Below are 23,508 nucleotides of genomic sequence, written 5' to 3'. Positions count from 1 at the left end.
TAACCCCAAGGATTTTTCTTTTACACTATTAAAGACACAGTAAATATTTTTACCTGATCTCCAAATACTGCCATTCAATACGCGAGAAACATATCACTAAACAGAAATTACGCGGTTATAATGAGATTTGCTTCACTATCAATAAGTCCATGCTTTATGGTCAAGAAGGCACCTGAAAAAATTAAAATTAAATCCTTGAGAGCACTTAAACCGGCAAAACGCCGCTCACTGTAGTTACACACGAAAAATCACAGCTTAGAAAAACATCGCTGCTAACTTGTGTTAAATGCCGTTTTCATGAAAACAGGATACCGGCCACGGCAGTTGCTCACATTGTTGCTGCTGTTCAGGATCCAGAAAAAGTCATCTTGTGGACTGGAACCACGGCACTAGTCGCTGGCTGGCATGCATCGCAACATCGTCTTCCTATGGGGGCTGAAAACAGCACACCAAGGAGCAAAGAAACAGGAACCAGAAGGAATGAGCCAGAGCGACGCAAGATACTTATACTTGAAGTAGACGTGACGTCATCTCACGGCAGCCAATCAGCTATCAGCACGACTCAGCTTTCCAAATGATGTAACATCAAGCTTCCATTTTTGCATTTTAATTAGGCTGGAACAGTACGTTCTTAATACAAACAGTGGCAAAGGCATATCCTTTGCTTCTTTAACCATTCCAAAATCTGTTTATCAATTTCACTCTGCTCTGCCGGGGGGGGGCGTAGTGGCACACAATGAACTGTAAGTTGATCTGTCAGCACTATCCTTATCTTCAGGGCAGATGTTTTTATTTTATTCGGCTTGTAATTCCTTACTAAATGTAGTATTTCATCACTCCGTCTTTGATATGATTTAAATCAAATTCCTCGTCATTTAAATATCACGAATACACATCAAATAGTTTTCTGGTTGCAATTTTCTAAGTTCGACTATGCGTAATGTATGCTTTACGTATGCGCGTGTTGAAAGAAATGTTTAATAAAGTTAACAAATAAATATTAAGCTTTTTTTTTTTAAATTTTGGTACCCTTTAGATCATAATTGCCCTTTATTTCATAAATGAACGGTTTCATATTTTTAATTTTATAATTTCTGCATGCCATCTTACCAGATTTAAATTGATGATCTATAATCTGGAAAAACTCCTAATCCGGAATCGCCGAAGTCCCGACGAGTCTGGATTAAAGACTTTGTACTGTAATAAGTTTTTTATTAGTTTAAAGAAAGCATAAGCAAATCTACTAATCGTGAAACTGAATTTTCAAAAGAAATGTTATATGAAGTGCAAATATTTCATTGAGTTTTTGAGTAAAATGACATAATAAACTTTTGATAGCCATTCTTCATTAATATATAAATGACTAAATGTGGTAAAAAAAAAAAAAAACAGGTACATGAAGCAGAAAATGCATTTTAAAAGTTTTTAAAAATTTTCATCTCTTTTTTGTTATTATTAGAAACAACTTCATTTTTTCAAGTGTGATATTTAATAACCCTATAAATTGTATGCACATTAATAACAAAATATATTTTTATTACATTAATTAAACCAATTTTATTAAGGAAAGTACTACATACATCATAATACAAATTTTACAGTGTCTTACTCCATGAAAAACTCGTACTCTGGAATCGAAAGTTGCAGTTAAAATTTTTTAATTATCATTCAACAATATTTATAAAAAATGTAAATATGCAATGAATCTTTTCTCGGATATCCTTTTTCTGTCTTCGACAATATGCTTTTCTGGGATCTTCTGATGAAAATTACCATTAATTGATGCGTCATGCGAAAGTACACTGCCTTCCAAAAATTAAGGAAAAGCATGTTTTTTGTGTCTAATTTGAGAATGAAACGACATAGAATGTTTCTAAAGGTAAACGTGAATTACAACAAAAAATTGCAATCTTGACAGAGAAATCCAGTCTTGGAGAAACAGTGTATCGCAGTTTTTTTTTAGGAAAAATGGGGTGGTAACAGCAAAAAAATGGGTTTAATAAGGAATTTGTCCTCCCATAGCTGCAATACATTGGCAGCAGCAACATTCCATGCTGTCAATTAAGTTGACGGTTAGTGAAATGGGAAGCAATGACCAGACACAGAGTAATCCTTGTTCAGGCTCATCTAATGACCTTAAAGGAAGACTCAAAGAAGCAACCTGTCTTTCCAGGTAGTGACAAAGATGCTCTATCGAATTCAGATCTGGGGACTGAGCTGGCCTTTCCATCCACTCCATACAGGTGACAGGTGACGCTTGGTGTTAAACGGAGGTAAACAGGCATACTTAAAATAATACACCTGTGGCACGCGTTACATGTGCTAATGACTACATTACTAATTACTTTATGTTAAAAATACACATAGTATGATGTATTACACACATTGATTACATTACTTACATTACACATTTACCTTATACACTTACATATTTATACAATTCTAGACAGTACTGTATAACACCTGCTAACAATAGAGACACATATACTGTTAACACTTACATATTTACAATACTATACAGTATCATTTAACACTTATTGTATTACATTAAGTGCACATATGCTGTACACGTGCATCTCACGCAGTTTACCTATTACATGTTGCATACGTGGTGTTCTTTTGAACTGCATCACACATAAATTGCTTTACCTCATACAGAGTTTAGTACTGATTACTGTGGGCAGTGTATACTACAGAGGTATTTAGAATATTGTTTTATTCCGTAGTGCGCTATACATGCCGCAGTGTGCGATTGTTACGTGTTTGTACTAGTTCACAACACATAGTTCGTTGTAGTACATAGTTCATATGCACATAGTTCGTTGTAGTACATAGTTTGTATGCACATAGTTCGTTCACAGTGCATAGTTCATTGCACATTTGTACACTGCTAAAAAAAAAAAAATGGGACAGTAGTATATCTCCCGTTCTACTGGGCCGATTGACAAAATTCAAACTGCATTTTTCCTGTCTCGGAAGTGCGGCTTAGGATATATATTAGATTTATATATGGCACTATTCTAACATAGGTATTTTGACACAAAATCGGACTTTTTCTGAAATAACATATCGATTTTTTTTCCCCATATTTCGATTCTACGACTCAAATTATGCCAGAATACCAAGTTTTGTAAAAATCATACGAGTAGTTTTTAAAATATTAGCTCTCAAAATTTTAGCTCCTCAATGTTAACTGAATTTGACAAATATTTATTAATATCTCTTTTTTTATTAAACTTTTTTGATTTTTTCTCTCACATTTCGAAATTTGGGTTCATTCCAAATAAAATTTATCTATTTTTTGTGTTTTATTTTTTAAATTTCTATTTTTAAATAATTTTATAAATTTTTCGAAAAAAATTTTGAATTATAAGCTATAAAATTTGTACCATCATCTTAAAGTAGGTGTATTTTTAAGCATATCTGCAAAAAATTAGACTTTTGTATTCACAATTTTCTAAAATATACACGAATTTACATATTTTCGCATTTTGAAATTTGGCATCTTTTTTTTTGAGTGATAATAACGCCAAATGTGGCCTGGATTTTTGTTACAGTGAATTGCCACAGCTATTTTTAACCTTAAATTTCAAATAAAATTTTACAGAGAATTAATTATATGACATTTTTTCCCTCAATGATGCGTAATAAATATTTATTGATACTATATGAAAAGCTATTTTTTTTTAAATTATAGATGATATTATTCAAATTTTTAACTATTTTTTAATTTCTCTCTCTCTCTCTCTTTTTTTTTTTTTTTTAAATAAGAGTAAATTTTTACCTTCGGCATTTTATCGTCTGCTACTTTACTCCAACTTCGTTTAAATCGAATTGTCTAAAACTGAGAACTTTCGTTAGATGTTTATTTGAATTTTATGAAAATATTTTATGACATTAACTGCATAATTTATTTCTAAACAAGCTGTTGCTTATGAAGTGGCTAAAAGAGTGGCTGATAATATCAAGCTGTTGCTTATAAAGTGGCTAAAAGAGCGGCTGATACTATCATCCATATTTTTAAAGCACAGTATATTTTTATAGAAATATGAGATTTAGAATAATCATTTTTATAAAAGTCAAATAATGATATAAACATACAACCCTCTAGAGATTTAATTAATGGAAGTTCAATGGTTATGTGGAAATGATCTGCAGCTACGTAATGGCTGGATAAGTCAGCAGCTTCTGTGGACAAGTAAGAATAATTATTTAAACGACACCCAACATTCTGGATTCAATTAACAATGAGGATATGATGTTTATTAAATGAATCTAAGAAGTTTTTAAAACATAAAAAATCAACTCATTTTTTATCCTAAAATGTATTTTTGTGAGTAGCGTATTTTCATTATATCCTTAAAATTCTAATTTAGAATGTAATTGTCAAGAACTGAATCCTAATCATCAGTAATATAATAAGTAATTATTACGGTTATTAATAAATCCTTCTTATAAATTAATTGCAAATATTTCAAAAAACTTTCTGTCTGAATGCAAATATTTTTAATTTTATATTAATCAAGATTGCACACGATATTATTTATTTGCACTTCAATTCTTTCTAGTAGAAGTTACAAATCAATTATATTTAATTAAGGATTGGATTGGATTATTTAATTATGGCAAAGCACATGAGGGCTATCTGCCTAAAGAGAGGGATGCCTTCGTGGAGGACTTTCTAAGGTAAACTGGCTCGTATACACGTTACACATGGGGGATTCGAACCTCGGACCAAAATACCTGTGTTCAGCGTATTTACCGCTCGGCCGCTGGTGGGCTATTTAATTAAGGAATGACTGTCTAAGTTTAGAAACAGCGTACCGTAATAGCAATTCAATTATTGGCGCCATATCTTTCATGTTACTCCCGATTGGCAAGCTACATGATTTTTAATGAGTATTCGGGTTTTGATAGTAACTTCGCTTGGAAATCGTGCTTAAACTAGGTTAGTTAGTTATTTGAACACAGAAAGAACATAGGAGCTATTTGATTAAGATGCTTTCATAGAGAACCTTTGTAAAGAAAACCTAGAAAACTACGAAAACCAACCATGCAGCCTGGGTTAGACTTCGCAACAAACAATTAGTATTTAACAATCTTCAAATGCTACGCAACTAGTGAGGCTCCAATTAAATCTCCAATTTAATATTTTATTTGTAAATATTTAAAATATTGTTGTATTCTTAGACACAAAAAGCAGAATTTAAGTTTTGTTAACTCGTTAGTAAACTACCAAGCCGTAGTGCAAATGAATATTCAATATCTTTTGCACTAATTGTATTCACTTAGTATTCTTGGAATATGAGCTAAAGAAGGAACGTTCTCGGAAGATTAAAGAAGTGTTTAAATCCAGTGATATTAGGTTTGTCTTACAAGCTCAGGATCAAAACGATTCTGCAATTGCCCGAGTAGTTGTCTTGTAAATGGCTGTGAATTAAGCAGATGACTTTTTAATCTTACGTTATTCAGTCAGAAAACGTATTCCAAATGTTTGTATCGCATGACAATGCATCTTTTCATTATTTAATAACCAGTCGGAGAACCGCTTGTGTTCCGAAATAAGTATATGTACTCAATCGTCCTGCATGTTCTTCAAATTTGTCTTCTTGTGATTTTTTTTTTCTTTCCCAAAAACTAAAGTTCCCCTCTCAAATGAAAGTTTTTTAACATTGAAGAGACAAAAGGAGTATGACATCTACTTTTAGAGGCATGTCAAAAACAGATCTCTACAAGCCCTCTCTTCCATTACATGCTGTGTAGTCAGACAAGAGGTTGCATCAGCGTAAATTCTATAATCAATTTTTATTACACTCTGATTACTTTATTAACATACAGTGAATATATACTAAATCTTTTACTTCAGCTTAAGTAATTTGGAATTTTTGACGGAATTGTTGTCGGAACTAGGACTTAGAAGATAAGTCAAATATTTCGATAACCCAATAAATTCAAGGTCGAAGTTTCAATATTTGATTTTCGAAAGGAGGGGAAATTTTTTTCAGTTTTGGTCCATTATTCTAAGTATATTTGCTTCGATTTTTTATTTTTCCATAAAAGCGAAAAATTTACGCATGGTATACATATAACAAATAGCTTCAAATTAAAATTTAATAATATACAGAGTGGTTATAATTAAAGTTCCACATTGAAACGGTCATAAAAGGAAAACTACTGGATCAAATGTTATCAAACTTGGAAATCCTGTAAAGGAGGTCGTGGGAATGTATTTTCCGCGAAAATTGGAAGTTAGAAACCTCACCACCAGGGGGGAAATGGCGCTGTATGCAATATTGTTAAACGAAATATGGGTCGGAATCTAACTTAACCTTTTGTTACACGGGTTTAATATGTTGTATACCCTTAAGAAACTTTGAAGTAGGCAAATTACCATTTAAAGGCGTTAAATTCGATAAAAGTCGAGTGGCCATCCGTGTAAGTGAGAAATTCGTCCGTGAAAACCACGGATTAGCTATTAGAAAATGTCAGATCGCAAATCACTCGCAGAAGTGCATATAATCTGGAAATAATTTTCTTACAGATCGCTAATTTGTGATTTTTGAAGCCTGAATTCGGCACTAAAACATGAAGATACTGATTCAAAACGCTTTTAATTGATTTGGGCCAAAGAAATTCCTCATGTTATCTATTTAGTTCCCTTGTATTCTCCTACTGCATTCGATTGCATAGCAGTCATTCCACACCATTTAGTGTTGAATGACAGCTAGTTTTATAACTGAACCATTTTTTGACAGCTGGACCACTGTGATTACGGCTCACTTAGAGTCAATGTTAAAATGATTCGTGATACATGAACTACAGTAACGTGGAATTTTAGATACTGCGATTTTTATGCAGGGCTGCACTCCACCTCACGTTTGTCGCACGGTTACTTAGGCAACATTTCACGAATGAATGTCTTATAGGCCAACACTTCCCCTCTTCCCACCAGACCTCTACCTTTGTGACTTTTGGCTATGGGATCATCTCAAAAGCACTGTTTGTGGTGATAATCTAAACAATTTGGCAGAAAGGAAAAATGTCATACACCGATATGTCCGTAATGTTCCTCCTGATATGCTAAGAACTGCTGTTGAGAATGCAGTAACAGGATTTAACTTGCTTTCGGAAAATGCTGGACGCTACATTGAACATGCCTTGTAACACGTTTCAGAAAATATTAAACACATTTTAAACAGATGTTTTCGTGTCTTATTTCATTTAACAATATTGTATACAGCGCCATTTTCCCCCTGGTGGTGAGCCCCCCCCCCAGAAAATAAATTCCCATAACCTCCTTTACACGATTTCCAAGTTTGATAACATTTGGTCCGATAGTTTTCCTTTTATGACCATTTCAAATTGAAACTTTAATTATAACCACCATGTAAATTAAACTTTAAAAGTTTGACAGTTTGTTTCAAGTCCCAGCTTTAAATATATATATATAAATGTAATCTTTTATATTAATCCTCTTAGAAAGAATGTTTTAAGAAGCTAATTTTTCTCTCGCATTATAGATTGTATAAAAAAACATGATCTTTAATATGATTTAGATTGTTTCAGCCGATATAAGAATCGGGTCACTCGGTGGTACAGAATAAACCCTGCTAGACTGTTTTATTTCATTTTCATTTAGCAAAAATCTTTTAATTAAAATATGTATCCTTTGGACTTCGCTTTAAACTTTATAGTTAAAATGACTAGAAAATGAAAAGCTGTCTTCAGCTGAAACACAATTCATGTAATTGATATTTTAAAAAATTGACAAGAATGCAAAATTTATGGAAGTCTAGCAATTGAAAAATCATAATTTCCTTGTGTGAGCACTGAAAATAACTGTAGAAGGAAAGAAGAAAATTAGGGAGAAAAGTAAGCAAAAATTTGCAGGGAAATTTGGCTGTCAGACGTACTAAGATGTTTCAAAAAGTTGGACGCTTTTGAATATACTTTCAGGATACTTCAAAGAATTTAGGCATTCAAAGAGAAAACACTTAAGACGTGTACACCAGCAAATACTATCAAATGAGCTTGTATTAACAGAAAAGACAAAAACGATATCATTGAGAATAAAGTAGAATGCCTGAAGAAAAAAAGAAGAAAAAATAAATTTTTGCGTAAAATTTAGTATTACAGTCAAAAGTCGTTAATCCGGATTTCGGCGATTCTGGATTATAGATCATCAGTTTAAATCTGGTAAGATGGCATGCAGAAATTATAAAATTAAAAATATGAAACCGTAATGTATGAAATAAAGAACAATTACGATCTAAAGTGTATAAAAATTTAAAAAAAAAAAAAAAAAAAGCTTAATATTTATTTGTTTATTTTATTAAACATTTCTTTCAATGTAAGTTGTTTAAGTTGCTTTGTTGTATGTGCTAATTCTTTCTCTTTAATTCTGTATAAACAGACATAATTTCTTGTTCAGTTACAAAGTTCCGCTGTTCAAGTCCTGTAATTGCCGTGCCGAGAATACCGACTAACTTGTCAATCGAAATTTTTTTGTTTTCACTAACCTCTCTGTCACCTTCTTCATGTCTTTATCCATTTTTTGCAGCAATTCCACTTTTTGTTTGATGGACATCAAAACATGCTTTCGCTTTGTAGATCCTTTGGGAGCTCCAGCATCGGAAATTCTATTTGACATAATCGAAAGTTCAAGTTTGCTTTTATAAAATTGCTCTTAAAGTCTGCAAAAAATAATAAGCTAGATCCAGTTCGAAGATTAAGGAACAACGCAATCATCAACATTAACTGAAATAGATAATTAGATAATTTTAGCTTATACTGTCCGTTATACATTAAACGCGCATGCGTAGACATATTATGCGCTTGCGCACACGCGTATGCACAGCGATAAAGGTCTTACGCGCATGCATCAAAGCGACGCATGCACAGAAAGTTTGTAGCTTTGAAGTCCGGATTATGGGTGTCCGAATTAACGACTTTTGACTGTAGTATTTTTTTTAAATTTAAAACCTTTTAATCTTATGATATTTGATTCTTGTGATTTCAGAAATAAAATATTTGACTAAAATATGAATAACATTTTAAGAAACCAAATGTAGGATAAAATTGTGTAAAGCAATGGACACAATGATAAAACTGTTTAAAGCAGTGTATACAAGTCATCCTAAGTTAAAATGTCGGTTATACGTGTCTCTTATTTATATATCTTTTCTGAACGGAACATTGAAAGGCGTGTTAACTGTGCTTTACTGTATTTGCTCTTTTAATATGTGCAATTTTCAAACGCATCGTAGTCTGGGTTACAAAGTACTCTTCCAAAAGAAACGCAATTCAAATAAATAAAATCAAACTCTGGAAAATTTATATTAATAAGTATATTTAAAATGCTCAGTTCGAAGGAATAAATAGAAAATTTAAAAAAAATTATCTGAAGAGACAATGCAACACAAACAATTAAAATAAAAGTATAAAAATTTAAAAATTACCTAAAATAATAACTATGACAAAAAATATATATAAAGAAAACTATTTGAAAAAAATAAACGCTGCACCTTTATTTACGCAGTTCGAATAGGTAAATAGAACTTTTTAAAACAGTTATTCGGAAAAAAAAACATGCAACTTAAACAATTAAAATGAAATTCAAAAAAGAAAAAATTACTTAAAATAATAAGTTATAATTAAAAATATAATATAAAGAATATTATTTGGAAAAAAGGAACAATGGTGACTTTTTTCCCTCTGTCGGGAAAGGAAACTAGGTTGCCATATATTAAGAAGTTCGCCAAGTGAACTATTCTTGGCACAAACTGAAAAAAAAGGTCCCAACATAAATTTGTGAATTTCTCCGTAAAATCCACTCCAAATTTTACAAAATTTCATATTTAGGCATAATTTGAGTTGTAGAATCGAAATATGTAAAAAAATTGGTATGTTATTTAAAAAAAAGTCCGATTTTGTGTCAAAATACTTATGTTAGAATAGTGCTATATATAAATCTAAGGAACTACTCTGATATGCGCCCTCAAGTCGCCAAATTTCTCGCCAAATATTTTTGGCGAGAAACTTCACGCTGCCATATTACTATCTAAATTTTTTGTCTACATTTTGAACTTTTAGCCTAAAATGTCTCCAAAAACGCGGTTTTCGCACATGCAAAAACTACGTTTTGAACACACAATTTAGCTAAAAATCCGAAACAAAAACAAAAAATTTAGATAGCAAAAACGTAAAGTTTCTAACCAAAAATATTTGACAAGAATCCATGTACACAGCGACATGTTTTAACTTAAAAAAACATCTACGAATTGCACAATGTAGGCAACGAACAAATCTACAAGCTACGCACACCTCGCTTTAATAAATTAACATAACAATAAATTTCAAAGAATACCATGTACACAGCATCCTGTTTAAACTTAAAAAAAATTCTACAAATTGCACAATTTAGGCAAGGAAGGAATCTACGATGTACGCACTCTTCGCTCTAATAAAATAACATAACAACAATAAATTTCAAATAATACCATGCACACAGCGTTCTGTTTCAACTTTGAAAAACATCTACAAATTGTACAGTCTAGACTAAATAAACTAAAATAAATTTCAAACAATTTAAAAAAACAACAATAACGACAGAAATTCATACTAAAGAACCAATGAACATAACATTCTACAAAATAAGAAGAAGGATAAAATAAAATGCACTTACCATGAATTAATGCGTTTTCGAATAGCAGAAATATAAATTTCATACCGTCTTTAACATGGCGCCACGTAATCACTATTTTATTTACATGACAGCCAGACACACCATCCAGAAAATTTATACTATGATTCACAAATAAATAAAATCACAAATCCCTACTTCTATCATGCACTGCCATTAAAAATAATCTCCCAGACCCTCTTTCCACACTTCCAAATACCCACTACCCCTCAACAGGATAACCACAATCATATTTCCTTTTTCCGAACTTCAATTCAACAACTACCATTTTATCTTTCCCTCCCATCTTCTCAGACACAGAGGCGAACCAACGAGCTCCAGCGAAAGATTTTTCAACGTCAACAGGGTTGCCATAGAACACGCAATCGCGCCAAAAACCAGCACAGAACACATATCGCCACATTTGGTGAAATTAGGGCGTATATTAGAGTTGTACCAAATCTAATATATATCCTAAGTCGCGATTTTGAGACATGAAGAACGCAATTTGAATTTTGTCAATCGGCCCAGTAGAACGGGAGATGTAGAACTGTCCCATTTTTTTTTTTTTTTTTTTTTGGAGCAGTGTACATAGCACGTAGTATGTATTCACCACACCTCTTGCATTTCCAGCGCACTTATTCGATCCTAAATGTATATAGATCATTTGTAAAAATCTCATATTGTATGAGTTTGCATATATAGGATAAACCACATGAAAATCTTCCGCTGTGTCTGCTATCATTCCTACGTTAGTTGGCAGACATCCTGCCCTAGGGCGCTCAGCTGCTGTTTAACATTACATATTTTTCTTATCACAGGTGAATGTTTGATGATGAACCTCTTGTAAGGTACTATATCCGTAGTGAGATGTGGTAGGTGATGGCTCATCGTGAGGCTACAGTTGAACACGTAGTGGGCGGGGGAGCCACTTTTCCCGCACACACACGCTTCTGTCATGGAGATGGCACGCTTATGAAAGAAGTGGAAAAAGGGCCATGCCCCGTGATATAGTTTACCAAAGGGGGTATGGCCTGTAAGTATTCTTTATCTACTACAGGGTAGAATCCCAAAGTTCTTCTGCCGGTATCTCCATTCTCCCATTTGTGTTGCCATTGTTTATTCCCTATGTCTCTTAGTTGTCTTTTTAAAAATGACGTCGGGATTAGTGCTGAGACCACCTGTGCATTATTGTTGGTTGCTGCCTCATTGGCCAGTTGATCTGCCATCTCATTGCCTGTGATCCCAGAGTGGCCTCTTTACCCATTTTAGCTTGATGTTGGATTGCTGGTTGCTATGCAGTGTCTGTTGGATTTGAAGGATTATGGAAGATGTGTGATGATCATTCTTTAATGCCTGCAGCACTGACATGTTGTCTGTGCAGATTTCTGTTTGTGCAAGTTTGTATGTCATGTGCATACTGTATTGCCGCTTTAATTGCTAAGGCCTCCGCCTGGAAGATACTATTGAGAGCTGCAAGATGGCCCTTCCATTGACTGTAAAGTGTACCATGCTCATAATAAGCATAGCCCACTCTGTTATCATGTTTGGAACCATCTGTGTAGAATTGTGAGGCGACTGGTACATCCTCTATTCGCGGCATAGGTCTTCTTGCTATTTTGCTATTTCGACGTGTATGCCCAAGTTTTTATGTGCTGGGTGCACATGCTGTGGGCTGCCTGGTGTTTCGTACTGCAACGTGCCGAAGACTGTCAGCACGCTGCAGTACGAAACACCAGGCAGCACACACACACACACACAAAAAAAAAAAAAAAAACTGTATCTGCAAAACAGTGTATCCGCTCCATACAGTGACCCTCAAGATATTCTTCAGCACCCCGAGCTCAATGCGGTCGTACATTGTCGTCCATCAGAAATCCAGGACCAATAACAGCAGCATATGGGTGGCCAAATTGATCAAGAATCTCGTCTTGATATCTCACACCGTCAGAGTTCCTGCCTGCATGGAACACATGCAGGTCAGTGTGATCACTAAGGGAGGTCCCAGCCCAAACCATTATCCAACCACCTCTGTAACTGTGTCTTTTCACAATGTGGGATCGGTAGTATTCATGTCTTCTATACTATACTTGGGGATAGTTTCTGAAAGGGCCAAACAATTTTTCTCCTAAATATATCACGCATTTTAACATAATATTTAAAAAGCATTACTCGAGAAGTTTTCTACAATGAAAATTTTTATATTTAAAATATTTTTCTGTAGCATTAACATTATTTTTAATTTACCCATAATATTAAATGTTATTTACGATATGCATAAAATAATTTTTTTTTTTTTTTTTAATTGTAATTCTAAGTTTTGTTCTTTATATTTTCTGGAAGGAAAATTTAGTAATAGGCAAATGAACAAGCATTCTTTTTTATATAAAAATTTATTTATTATGTCAAAACTTGTCTTACATTTACATACAGTGAAACCATTATTCATAAATTTACTTAGATTTTGATGGCCATTTGTCCTCCGAAAAGCTGATAAACCAAAACTATTTTCTCCAAAGGAAATAGAGTGAAATTGATGAATTTTTACTTATTAAAACTATTCCACAGTATTTCATGTACAAGTTCATGATACAAAATCAATGAAAATATTAAATCTAAGACAAAACAGATGAATGGAAATAATTAGTTTTATTGTACCTGCATAAAGGTGTGTGAATGGCTTAAGTGGAAAGTGACAAAAAAGAGAAAGGTAAATTATTCTTATAGTTTGGATGAGGAGTCCCCTTCCATAAAATCATCAGATAACTGTTGCTTTAGAATATCTGCTTCCATTTTTTTTTTTTTTTTTTTTTTTTTTTTCCCCTCTTCGTCTCTTAGCATCAATCGACTCTCCTTGAGACTCATTGGGCTTCCATTTCACTGTGTGGTTTGTTTTTGTCTATGCTTTAAAGTATTTCTTAACTCTTTAAAACCCAAAGCCTTTGCTAGCGTGTATGTTAAAATACTGAACTGCCCGAAAGGGTTTTCTAGAATCGCAGCAATTTCCTTCCCTCTCCATCCATTAACGCACAAAGAAGAGTGAAGGTTTCGAATGACATCCTTTCTACTTCTAACAAATAAAGATAAGAAACCAGAAATAAATCCTTTTAGAACAAGCTGTCTGCAATAATGCATTTGAGGGGACTGCATACCCTAGGTGAGGGAAGAAAACAGCATTGGAATTTCGGCCATTTGAGGCGATGTTGTTATTAAGTGAAAACTTTGTATCTTTCCCCTTTTACAAAAATTTCATGGGTCGATGAGCTAGGACTATCTTTTCTTCCTCACTTTTCATCTGAAGACATTTCCTTCACATTCATCATTTGTAGCTGCTTTCAAAGCTGTTGCAGTTTTTTCTTATTGAGCTCATTTTTATGGTCCTCTAGTAACTCCTTCCCATATTCTTTGTTAACTTTCAAGCCTAGAGACACAATATCAAAGGCAACAAAAAAGACCTAAGTATCAAAGCCCCTAAAGTCTGTTGTAATGCATTCTTACCAAACAATTTCTCCCTCCTGCACAAGATTCGTAGTCCTGTAAGTCAGTTGTTGCAAGGCTTTGTTAATGAGAGTTAAACAGTGGAAAATATTGAGGTTATTCTTCAGAGAGTCTGAATGTTAATTCTGAAGCATAGGTTGCTGTAAAATATCTTTATAAATCATCTTTGCGAAATTGAATGTTCATAACTCAAGACGGTGTTTGATGTCTGAGGTATTTTTTGTTTAGATTATTTGTTCATGAACAAAATTGTCCATAATGCAAGCTGTTTGTTATCCGAGGTTCCACTATACATTTATTGGAAATGTGTTGTAGAATTTCCTGTTAATAAATTAGCATATATTTGTAGTAAATAAAATGCATAAGTTATTCTAGTTTTTAAACATCTTAAAAATAAATCAGATGAGATAATTGATATTGTAATTTAGGTGGGAACATTATAGAAATTTATTATAGAATTTGCTGCATATATTTTAATAGTTGCTGTGATTTTCATTCTTGTTCTATTACTCATATTGCCTTTTTTTAAATACAATTTTTTATTTATTTAGCAAAATATATCACTAATCAAGTTACCTCAACAACCTGTTATAAAGTAAGTGTTCTATTTATTCAATATTATTTATATAAATTTCATATATGTTATACCCCAACCTTTTTTCCTTATATTTTGAATCTATTTCATTTGCAGAATTCTAACATATCCACCGCCACCACAAACTGGAGGCATTGCAATTACAAGTGAAGATTTAGCATGCTTAAATGAAGGCGAATTTTTGAATGATGCTATTATAGACTTTTATTTGAAGTAAGAATCTTATTTCATGAGAGTCTTACAAAAATTATTTTGTTTTCAATATGTATTTTGCTTATTCAGTATTTTTAATGCCTATAAATTATACATTCTCAGGTTTATGTTGTTTTCTTATAAGCATAATGCATACCTGCCAGCTTTTACGAATTTTTCGTAATTTTTACGAAAATGAGTTTGTCTTTACGATTTTACGATCGTAATCCATTTTTTACAATTTTTTTCCTTTTTCAAGTGTTTTTAGTGATTTTTGTCGAAATTTTAGAATTTTTCGCCAATTGCATCATGTTTTACGCCAACTACCGACTACTTCAAATCCAGTAACCTGCGGTTTCTCCCAACTCGCCGCTTAACCAGCCAATCCAATGCGCTGAACTTGTTTCTCCCACTCTTTTCTTTGTGGGTGCCAGATTATTTTTTTCGCGTTCGCTTCAGCAGCAAGGGAATTACTCAGTGAGCGTAGATTTTGTCGCATTCTTTTTTTTTTTTTTTTTTTTTTTTTTGTGTGTGTGTGTGTGTGTGTTTTGTTTGCACGTGCTACGAATTTTCTTAATACGTTGTTGTTACGAAATGAGTTAAAAAAAAAAACCGTATTCTCAATATTTTCGGCCTGCCTACAAAGCCGAATTTCCAACAATTAAAGAATCCTTCAAAGGAAATAACTATGCATTTTGCAACGTGTGCGTGTGTGACTTCATAATAAGTCACGGTGGAAGAAGCGACATTGTGAAGCATGTTAAGTCTAAAAAGCATGAAGTTAATGCTTCTGCTTCGACAACGTCGAAGAAAGTGGATGATTTTTTTTCAAATTCGGCTACGAATTCGGATGCTGATGTCATCGATGGCAGCAACGACAGCGATTGGAAGCTTTACCCCATTGTTGTCACATATTTCTGTGATGTTTTTAATGAAATGAAAACTCATCTTTTGCATCTTCCATTTTAAATGGAGACGCTACGGGGGGGAAAATATTGCCTCCTTGGTAATTAATGAGTTGAAACAACTTAACATCCCAATATCAAACTACTAGCAAGAGCATGAGACTAGCAAGAGTTTTATGTGCTATTCTCGTAATTCCACACGGTAATGCTGAGTGCGAGAGAGTCTTCAGTGTTGTGAAGAAAACAAAACTATGTTTCGTTCTTCAATTTCACCAAAAACTCTAGAAAACATTTTAATTGCTAAATGTTATGAGGAAACTAATTGTTATGATAGGAAATTTTCCAAAGAATTTTTGGCTAAAGCCAAAAAATGCACTCTAAATTCATTGCAATAATTTTTTTGTGTAACATTAAGTTCTTGTTTTATGTTTCCTAATAAATTTTTTAGTTACTACTTAATTGAGATTTACTAATGTAAGTACAATTTTCTTTTTTCTATTTGTATAAATTATTTTTTTTAATATCAAAGCATGATATTAATTCTTCGTGTTCTTCTGAATTTGGGGAAGAAATCTTCTGAATTTTTATCTTTAGAGGTTTGCAGGTTTGATAATGAATAAAAAAAAACCATGTAGATGTTAAGTACAAATTTGTTATGATTAGAATCAGTTAGATTAAGATGAAACTATCACTTTTCATGCTGTATTCCAGCTACCAAAATTATAGTGCATGTGAAAGTGTAATTTTACTTAATTTGGAAGGGGGGAATGAATGTCTTAAAAACTATTTTATGCGCTGCTGAGGCATTATCATATTTGCTTAACTAATCATCCCACTCCCATCCCAAAATAAGGAAAGAATGGTACTATGCAAATGTGGAGCATTATTCTTTTCATTTTCTTTACTTTCAATTCTGTATTAATGACAATTCTTTCTTATTCTTCCCTTTCGTGGACCTTATTTTCTTAACCCAAATTCATTCTCCTCATAGAGCGGTAGCAGCGACATCCTCTCCTTGTATTTGAATCAACACATACATAACTGAGGTGAGTAGTAAGTAGTTTTAATTTAACCCCTTCGAGCCGGGTAGCGAAAACGCGCGCTTATCGCGGAGGCCGGCAGTGTCTTCCGCAAGCGTCTCTCCAGGGCCGGGGGCTTTTTTGCTACTAAGCCTAAATCCATGAAATTTCCAAAGTATCAACACATTGTTTAATAATGCTCTATAGAGTATTTAAACGGCTTATGCTTTATAGATATTTTTATGTATATACTTTAATTACCTTATTTCTTGTTTCAATGCATATTTTACACATTTTATTTTAATTACTCACCATTTTATGACTTTTAGCATTATACATCTGAAAACTAAATATATTACTTAAAATTCTCCTTTCGTATGAAAAATTTGAAAACAGGGATCTACGTACAGTCCTACGTTACATTCCTTGAACTCGTAATAACTCATTTGCCGTTTTGGAGGATTTTTACGGGAATGTGAATAAACGAAGCATCGTCGTCTCATTTTCTTATCAGTCTCTTCTGAACAAAGTTTTGGAAAATGTCTTTCAGTTAATCTTTCAGAATCAATATCAGAATTTCAGAATCAATATCTGAAATATTTTGCATCATTTCTGCTATTTCATGCCCTGTTAAACATTTTCGACGCTTCGACATTGCAACGGTAAAAAACAGAAAGAATTCACGTCTAACAAGATTCTAAAAACTGAACTGTAAACCGAAATACTCAACGCCTTAGCGCATATAAAACTTCTACTTACAATAAACAACTACCACGTGCGAATAAAGTGCGATTTAAAGAGACTTCATAAATCACGCCATTCGGAAACATTTAGTTCCCCGTTTGTTTATATAATCAAAAACACGTGTATGTGAGTCATGCTTCTCTCATTTCGAGTAGAAGGTCTAATGTACATGTATCTGAAACCATATGGACATACAGTGCCATCTTGTGGCAGAAATTATAGTTTGAAAAACGCTCCAGGATGCTGGCGCAAATACGTGACAGTAGGTAGTAAACGGAAAAATGCTCTGTCACGCCTGCGTGTCGGCCGGTAGGTGAGTGTGTTCGTTGCTGGCACGTAGACGTGACAGTCGGCGTGAAGGGGTTAAGCAAGATGAATCTGCATCACTTTTTTTAATATGCTGAACAAAACATAAGACAGAAAAATTATAAGATATGTAGTTGCAAAGTAAAGTAATAGGAGTAAGCCAGAAAATTGCATGATAATGATTCTTTGTAAAAGAGGAAAGCTGACTGTTACTATAGTATTTTTCATTCTGGAATAATTTGCATGCTGCAGTTCTGATGACTTTGTAGGGAACGTTTCACTTATTTAATTGAATTAGGTTCCCAGCGAGATTGTAAGGTGACTTTTTGCTGTATGATAGATTAATGGTAACTACAACCCAGAAAAAGTTTTATTAAACATTCAACTTTTTTATTAAAACATTACACTTTTTATACAAGCAATACTTCCTCTGCTACTTGCGAGGTTTAAGCTAATTCTAAATGTAGCTTTAAATCTTCTTAATTTAATGCCAGAAATTCAAGCTAATCTAATATTGTGAGCAAACTCAGGTAGCAAAAGGCTAGCATTGGTCTAAGTGACCCTCAATGCTGGAAGGAATTATCACAATGATCAGTGTCGCTGCCAAAGTTCTTTCTCCAATTTCCTCTGCTCTTGATTACATGTACCTAATTTGCATCTTGGTAAAAGCTGATGATTGTAGTACAAATAAAGTAATAAGTTAATTAACACAAATCTTACTACTTTTAAAAATGACATGTAGTGAATTTTTCTGCTCCAATATTTGTAGACATGACCTTTATATTGTTATAAATATTTGCCTCTGAAAATGACATTATGATGTATTTTATCAAAAGTTTTATGAATTTTCTTTTTAGTAAAATTCAGCACCAACCATGAAAAAAATTTTTTTTTGTTTAAAAATTCTTTTTGTGCTACAAATTTTAATTGCAGTAGAATTTTCCACGCTTTTGTGTTTGTTAATTGATTCTGATATTTTCAGGTATGTTTTCTATGAAAAGCTCTCTGATTATGACCGTGAAAAAACACACATATTTAGTTCCTATTTTTATCCCCGTCTTACACACAGACCTGAGCGACGACCAGGAAGCTCTGACGATGGCCAGAAAACGTATGAATTTTTTATTCTGTTCCTCCTTTAAAATAGTATGTGAACTTATGCAACTTTATCAAGTTTTTAAAATCATGATCATTATTTTTTAATGATATTATTACATAGTGTGGGTTCATAGACATCTTCTTAAATCACTAGGCCAGTTGAACTGGAAAGTTTGAGATTGTATTAGAACTTAAGATGATGAATAATAGTTATTATTGATAGATAAATAACTAAAAATAGCTCTTGGAGAGCATAAACAAAAGCCAAACCTCAATTATCTCAGATCACAAATTTGCTTGTAGACCAAAGTGTAACGCAGTAATCACTGAGCAGCTCAGTAGTACTACGGTCTATAACAAACTAAGAACAGTACTTCCTTATTATAGCACCCCCAAAATTTTGTTGGTAATCAGTTAAGATGTAACATGTAGCAAGGTATGGGAACACATGGCGAGATATCGTGATTGATTAATGATTCAATCTTGGGGGGGGGCAACTATACTGAGGAAGTACCCTAAGAAATTTGAAATCTTTGAAGCTCTAGTGCAGTCGCCTTTTTATGCCATTGCCGAAAGAAAAAAGAACTATAGGAACTTTTTAGAAAACTTTTTCTCCAAGGCTTCAATGAAAGGTGAGATATCTTGGTTGATTAGCAAATTCAATCTTGGGGGCCACTATAATAAGGAAGTACCTTAATTAAACTAAGAACCTTAATTAAAAATTTTGAACTCACTCAAGCTCTATTGCAGTCTCCTGTTTATGCCGTTGCCAAAAGAAAAAGGAAGAACTATTGAAACATTTTAGAAAATTTTTTATTGAGGCTTCAAAAAGCTATTTAAAATTTTAGAATATCTCTAAGTTGGAGATGTGTATCGAACAAAGGAATTTTGAAATCCCTGTATAAACAGGGCAAATTTTTAAAATTGATATGTATTGAGGAGAACCATAGAGGGCATAAAACAGATTTTTATTTATTTATTTTTTGGAGACTTAATATAAAACTAATGAAATGATTATGACTGAAAATTACACCAATAGTAACTTTTTCAAGTTATCTTGAGAATTTTTCTTGTGATCTTGTTATGTTATCTTTTGCATAATTAATGCCTTAGAAATTATTTAAATGCATAAAAAATTGGTTTCAAAATCATTTCATTCATCATCCTATACATAAAGATTGGCTTCAAAATCTTAAAAGAAATCAGATTTTGATTGTTTTATTTAAGATTTTGTGTTATTCATCATAATGAACATAATAATTTTGTCGAACATCAAAACTAACTGGCAGTACTGCAACAAGAGCTGTTCTATCAATTTAGAATTGGAAAATTGCATAAAATAGTACAATAGTTAAATATGCATAAACATAATAAGTTCTACAGTTCAAAGATCTCATGAAATTATTCAATAAATATATAGAAATTACCTAAAAATTGTATCTGTAAATGGACCCCTTTGGTGTTGATGAAATTTTTAATGAGCTCTATAATGTTCAGAGTGTCAACTGGGAATCGCTGACTGAATATACGATGACAATTGATCAGCATGTTCAAGATCCCATTGATATAAAAAATATATTAATAGTTGTGTATTAATTTAAAGCAAGTTCTGAATAAGCCAAATCTTATTCAAACTTTTGGAATTTAAAAATCTTTCAAAAGAAATATCCCAAAATTAAAGTTGTTGCTAGCCAACATTATCGGCTTCATCATTATCGATTATTCATCATTATAGGCAACATGTTTTATTCATCATTATAGGCAACATCAGAATCATGCAAGTTCTGAATAAGTCAAGTCTTATTCAGAACATGGGTAGTAACTTTTGGAATTTAAAAATCACTCAAGAGAAATATCCCAAAATTAAAGACCAACATTATAGGCTTTTTCCTCATCTTAACTAGGGGAAGCAAGCTTTATTTAAGTGAATAACTTACTACAGAAAACAAGTAACAGGTTGAATATTTCTGAACGAGGTGATTTAAGAATTAAATTAAGCAATATTATGCACAATATTAAAAAAAAAAAAAAAAAAAAAAAAATTGCATAAAAATGTTAAGTGCAATCATCACATGAATTAAAATCAAACTTTTGCGCCATTAAAATCTGTGATTTTGTGTCTGCAAATTTGTGTATATTTTGAAAATAAAAATAATAAAAATGCAAAAAATTATAATACATCAGTCTAATAAACCATTTTTCATTTTTTTCAAAAATTTTATTCATATTTTAGTCTAATTGTTATATTAACATATGCATAATTATTTGTATTATGATTGTTGTATGCTATATGTAATAGCAAAAAAATTAAGGAGGTCAATAATAATAATAATATTTCTTTACGTGCTACGTCAATCGACACTACACGGACTGGTCCCAACTGAGATACCCCTATATTAGGCAAAGGGCTGGGTCACCAGTTGAAGTTCCCCGAGAAGGTTAAAAATACGCTAATCATGCTACCACTCTGGGCTCCCAATCTGAAGTGGCAGACTTTTTAAATGTGTCTCTACAATCACAGCTACCTCCTGGACCTGCGGAGTCACCACTCCCAGTTCTCAGGTTTCATAGTGTCAGGGAACATGCATGCCTGTAGATCTTACTGGCCATTGGGGGTGCTACCTGCCAGTACTATGTGGAATGCCCAAAGCCCATACACAGGGTCTTACACAGGGCTTGCAAGACCTCATCCAGTGGGCCACCCGAATAATCAGGGTCAGTTTTACTCACAAATACCCACAGGTGACTGGGAACCACCAAGCTGAATGATTTTATACTACCATGGACAAGACTGCCTAGGTACAGATCCTAGCCTCACAGAGTTCTCTGCATCGGCCCCCCGGGAGGGGGGAAGGGGTCAATAAAGAGAACTATTATTCTTTTAGAAGGGGGTGAATGCAAGAAAATGGTTGAAAAACTCTGAAATAAGCAAATAAAAAGTGAAAACTGTGTGAAAATATTACTAATATGAACCATGAACTTTGGCATTTCTGATTGCAAGGCATGAACCAGTTCTGCAGCAGAACAGTTAATCTGATCTTTAGAATGCTTTTTTAACAGTCTTGGGAATTCCTTTGGCTATAATGTTCACTTTTTTTCAAAACCCATTTCTCGTATGAGACTGTGTCATCTTCTGAATATTTTAAAAACTTAATCCTTTTGTTTTTACATTCATTGCAGTTCCTCTCTAAACATTTCTCAATATTTTCTTTAGTATCACAGCACAAACCTTTGTAAAGTTCATCTGGGGTTCTCTCAGAAATAATCTTCTGTTGCTTTAATGCACTCACCATGAGTTTCCTGTTCTCATGAAGGCTACATAAACATGTGTCTTGCTTATCTACCTTTTTCTGGACACACCAGAATAGACGAAGTTTGCAAAATGTACTGTAATGTACAAAATATTGCATATACTTACTGGAGAAAGCCTTGTAAAGGTTTTGCAAACTGTCATTTAAGCAGCGTTTTTGTTTCTTCAACCCATTTCTACTTATTGTACGAGGGCCATCCAGGAAGTAGATTACGTTTCCGTCTGTGTCCGCTAGGGGCGGGGCTAGCGCGGCCATCTTGGGGTCAGAGCGTTGCGCAGCTCAGTCTGCATCTAGCCGTGCTAGTGAGAGGTTCGTGCTGTGCTCCGTTCAGATACTGTGACGGTTTGAAATGTCTGCGTTAATTGAAAATCCTGCGAGGTGCGCTCAGTAATAAGGTTTCTGACTGCAAAAAACTGTAAACCGATAGAAATCTATCGGCAGCTTCGTGAAGTGTATGGGGACAACATTATCACTGAAGGTGGAGTGCGTCAGTGGGTCATAAGATTTCAAAATGGCCGAACCAATGTTCACGACGAAGATCGAAGTGGGAGACCCAGCATAGTGACCGCCGAACTTCTCGAAAAAGTCGATGCTAAAGTCCGTGAAAATCGAAATTTCACAATAACGGAACTTTCTTCGAGTTTTCCACAAATTTCGCGAAGTTTGTTGCACGAAATCATCAGCGAAAAGCTTGGTTACCACAAGTTTTGTGCAAGATGGATTCCAAAAATCTTGACAGAGGACCACAAAAATCAGCGAATGGCTGCAGCGTTGAACTTTTTGGACGCTTACCATAAGGATGGTGACTCTTTACTCGATCGCATCGTTACTGGTGACGAAACATGGGTGAAACATGTGAACTGTGAAACGAAATTGCAATCAATGCAGTGGGGGCACACAAGTTCTCCCCAAAAACCCAAGAAATGCATGCAAACAATGTCGGCAAGGAAGATGATGGCGACTGTTTTTTGGGACAGAAAAGGTGTAATTTTGGTGGACTTCCTGGAAAGAGGCACTATAATAAACTCTCAAAGGTATTGCCAAACTCTCCAAAAACTCAGAAGAGCAATTCAAAACAAGCGCAGAGGAATGTTGAGCTCTAAGATCTTGTTGATTCACGACAACGCCCGGCCCCACACGGCAAATGTCACTCGTAAAG

At 33.6% G+C, this 23,508-nt stretch overlaps 1 protein-coding gene across 3 annotated transcripts in view; it reads left to right on the top strand.

Moving 5' to 3' along the window:
* Positions 1 to 23,508, top strand: part of LOC118197251 (uncharacterized) — a 205,292-nt gene that overhangs the window by 164,636 nt on the left and 17,148 nt on the right. For all 3 annotated transcript variants that reach the window (XM_085820489.1, XM_085820500.1, XM_085820494.1), the window contains exons 14-16: positions 14,731 to 14,774; positions 14,871 to 14,987; positions 18,923 to 19,051. In XM_085820489.1, coding sequence (XP_085676615.1) covers positions 14,731 to 14,774; positions 14,871 to 14,987; positions 18,923 to 19,051 — 290 coding nt within the window. The remainder of the gene's footprint in view (positions 1 to 14,730; positions 14,775 to 14,870; positions 14,988 to 18,922; positions 19,052 to 23,508) is intronic.

The sequence above is a fragment of the Stegodyphus dumicola genome, chromosome 1, assembly GCF_044657685.1.
Source record: "Stegodyphus dumicola isolate Sdum_Otavi_A_Nest chromosome 1, ASM4465768v1".
Classification (NCBI taxonomy): domain Eukaryota; kingdom Metazoa; phylum Arthropoda; class Arachnida; order Araneae; family Eresidae; genus Stegodyphus; species Stegodyphus dumicola.
This window is presented reverse-complemented; position numbering and strand designations above follow the sequence as displayed.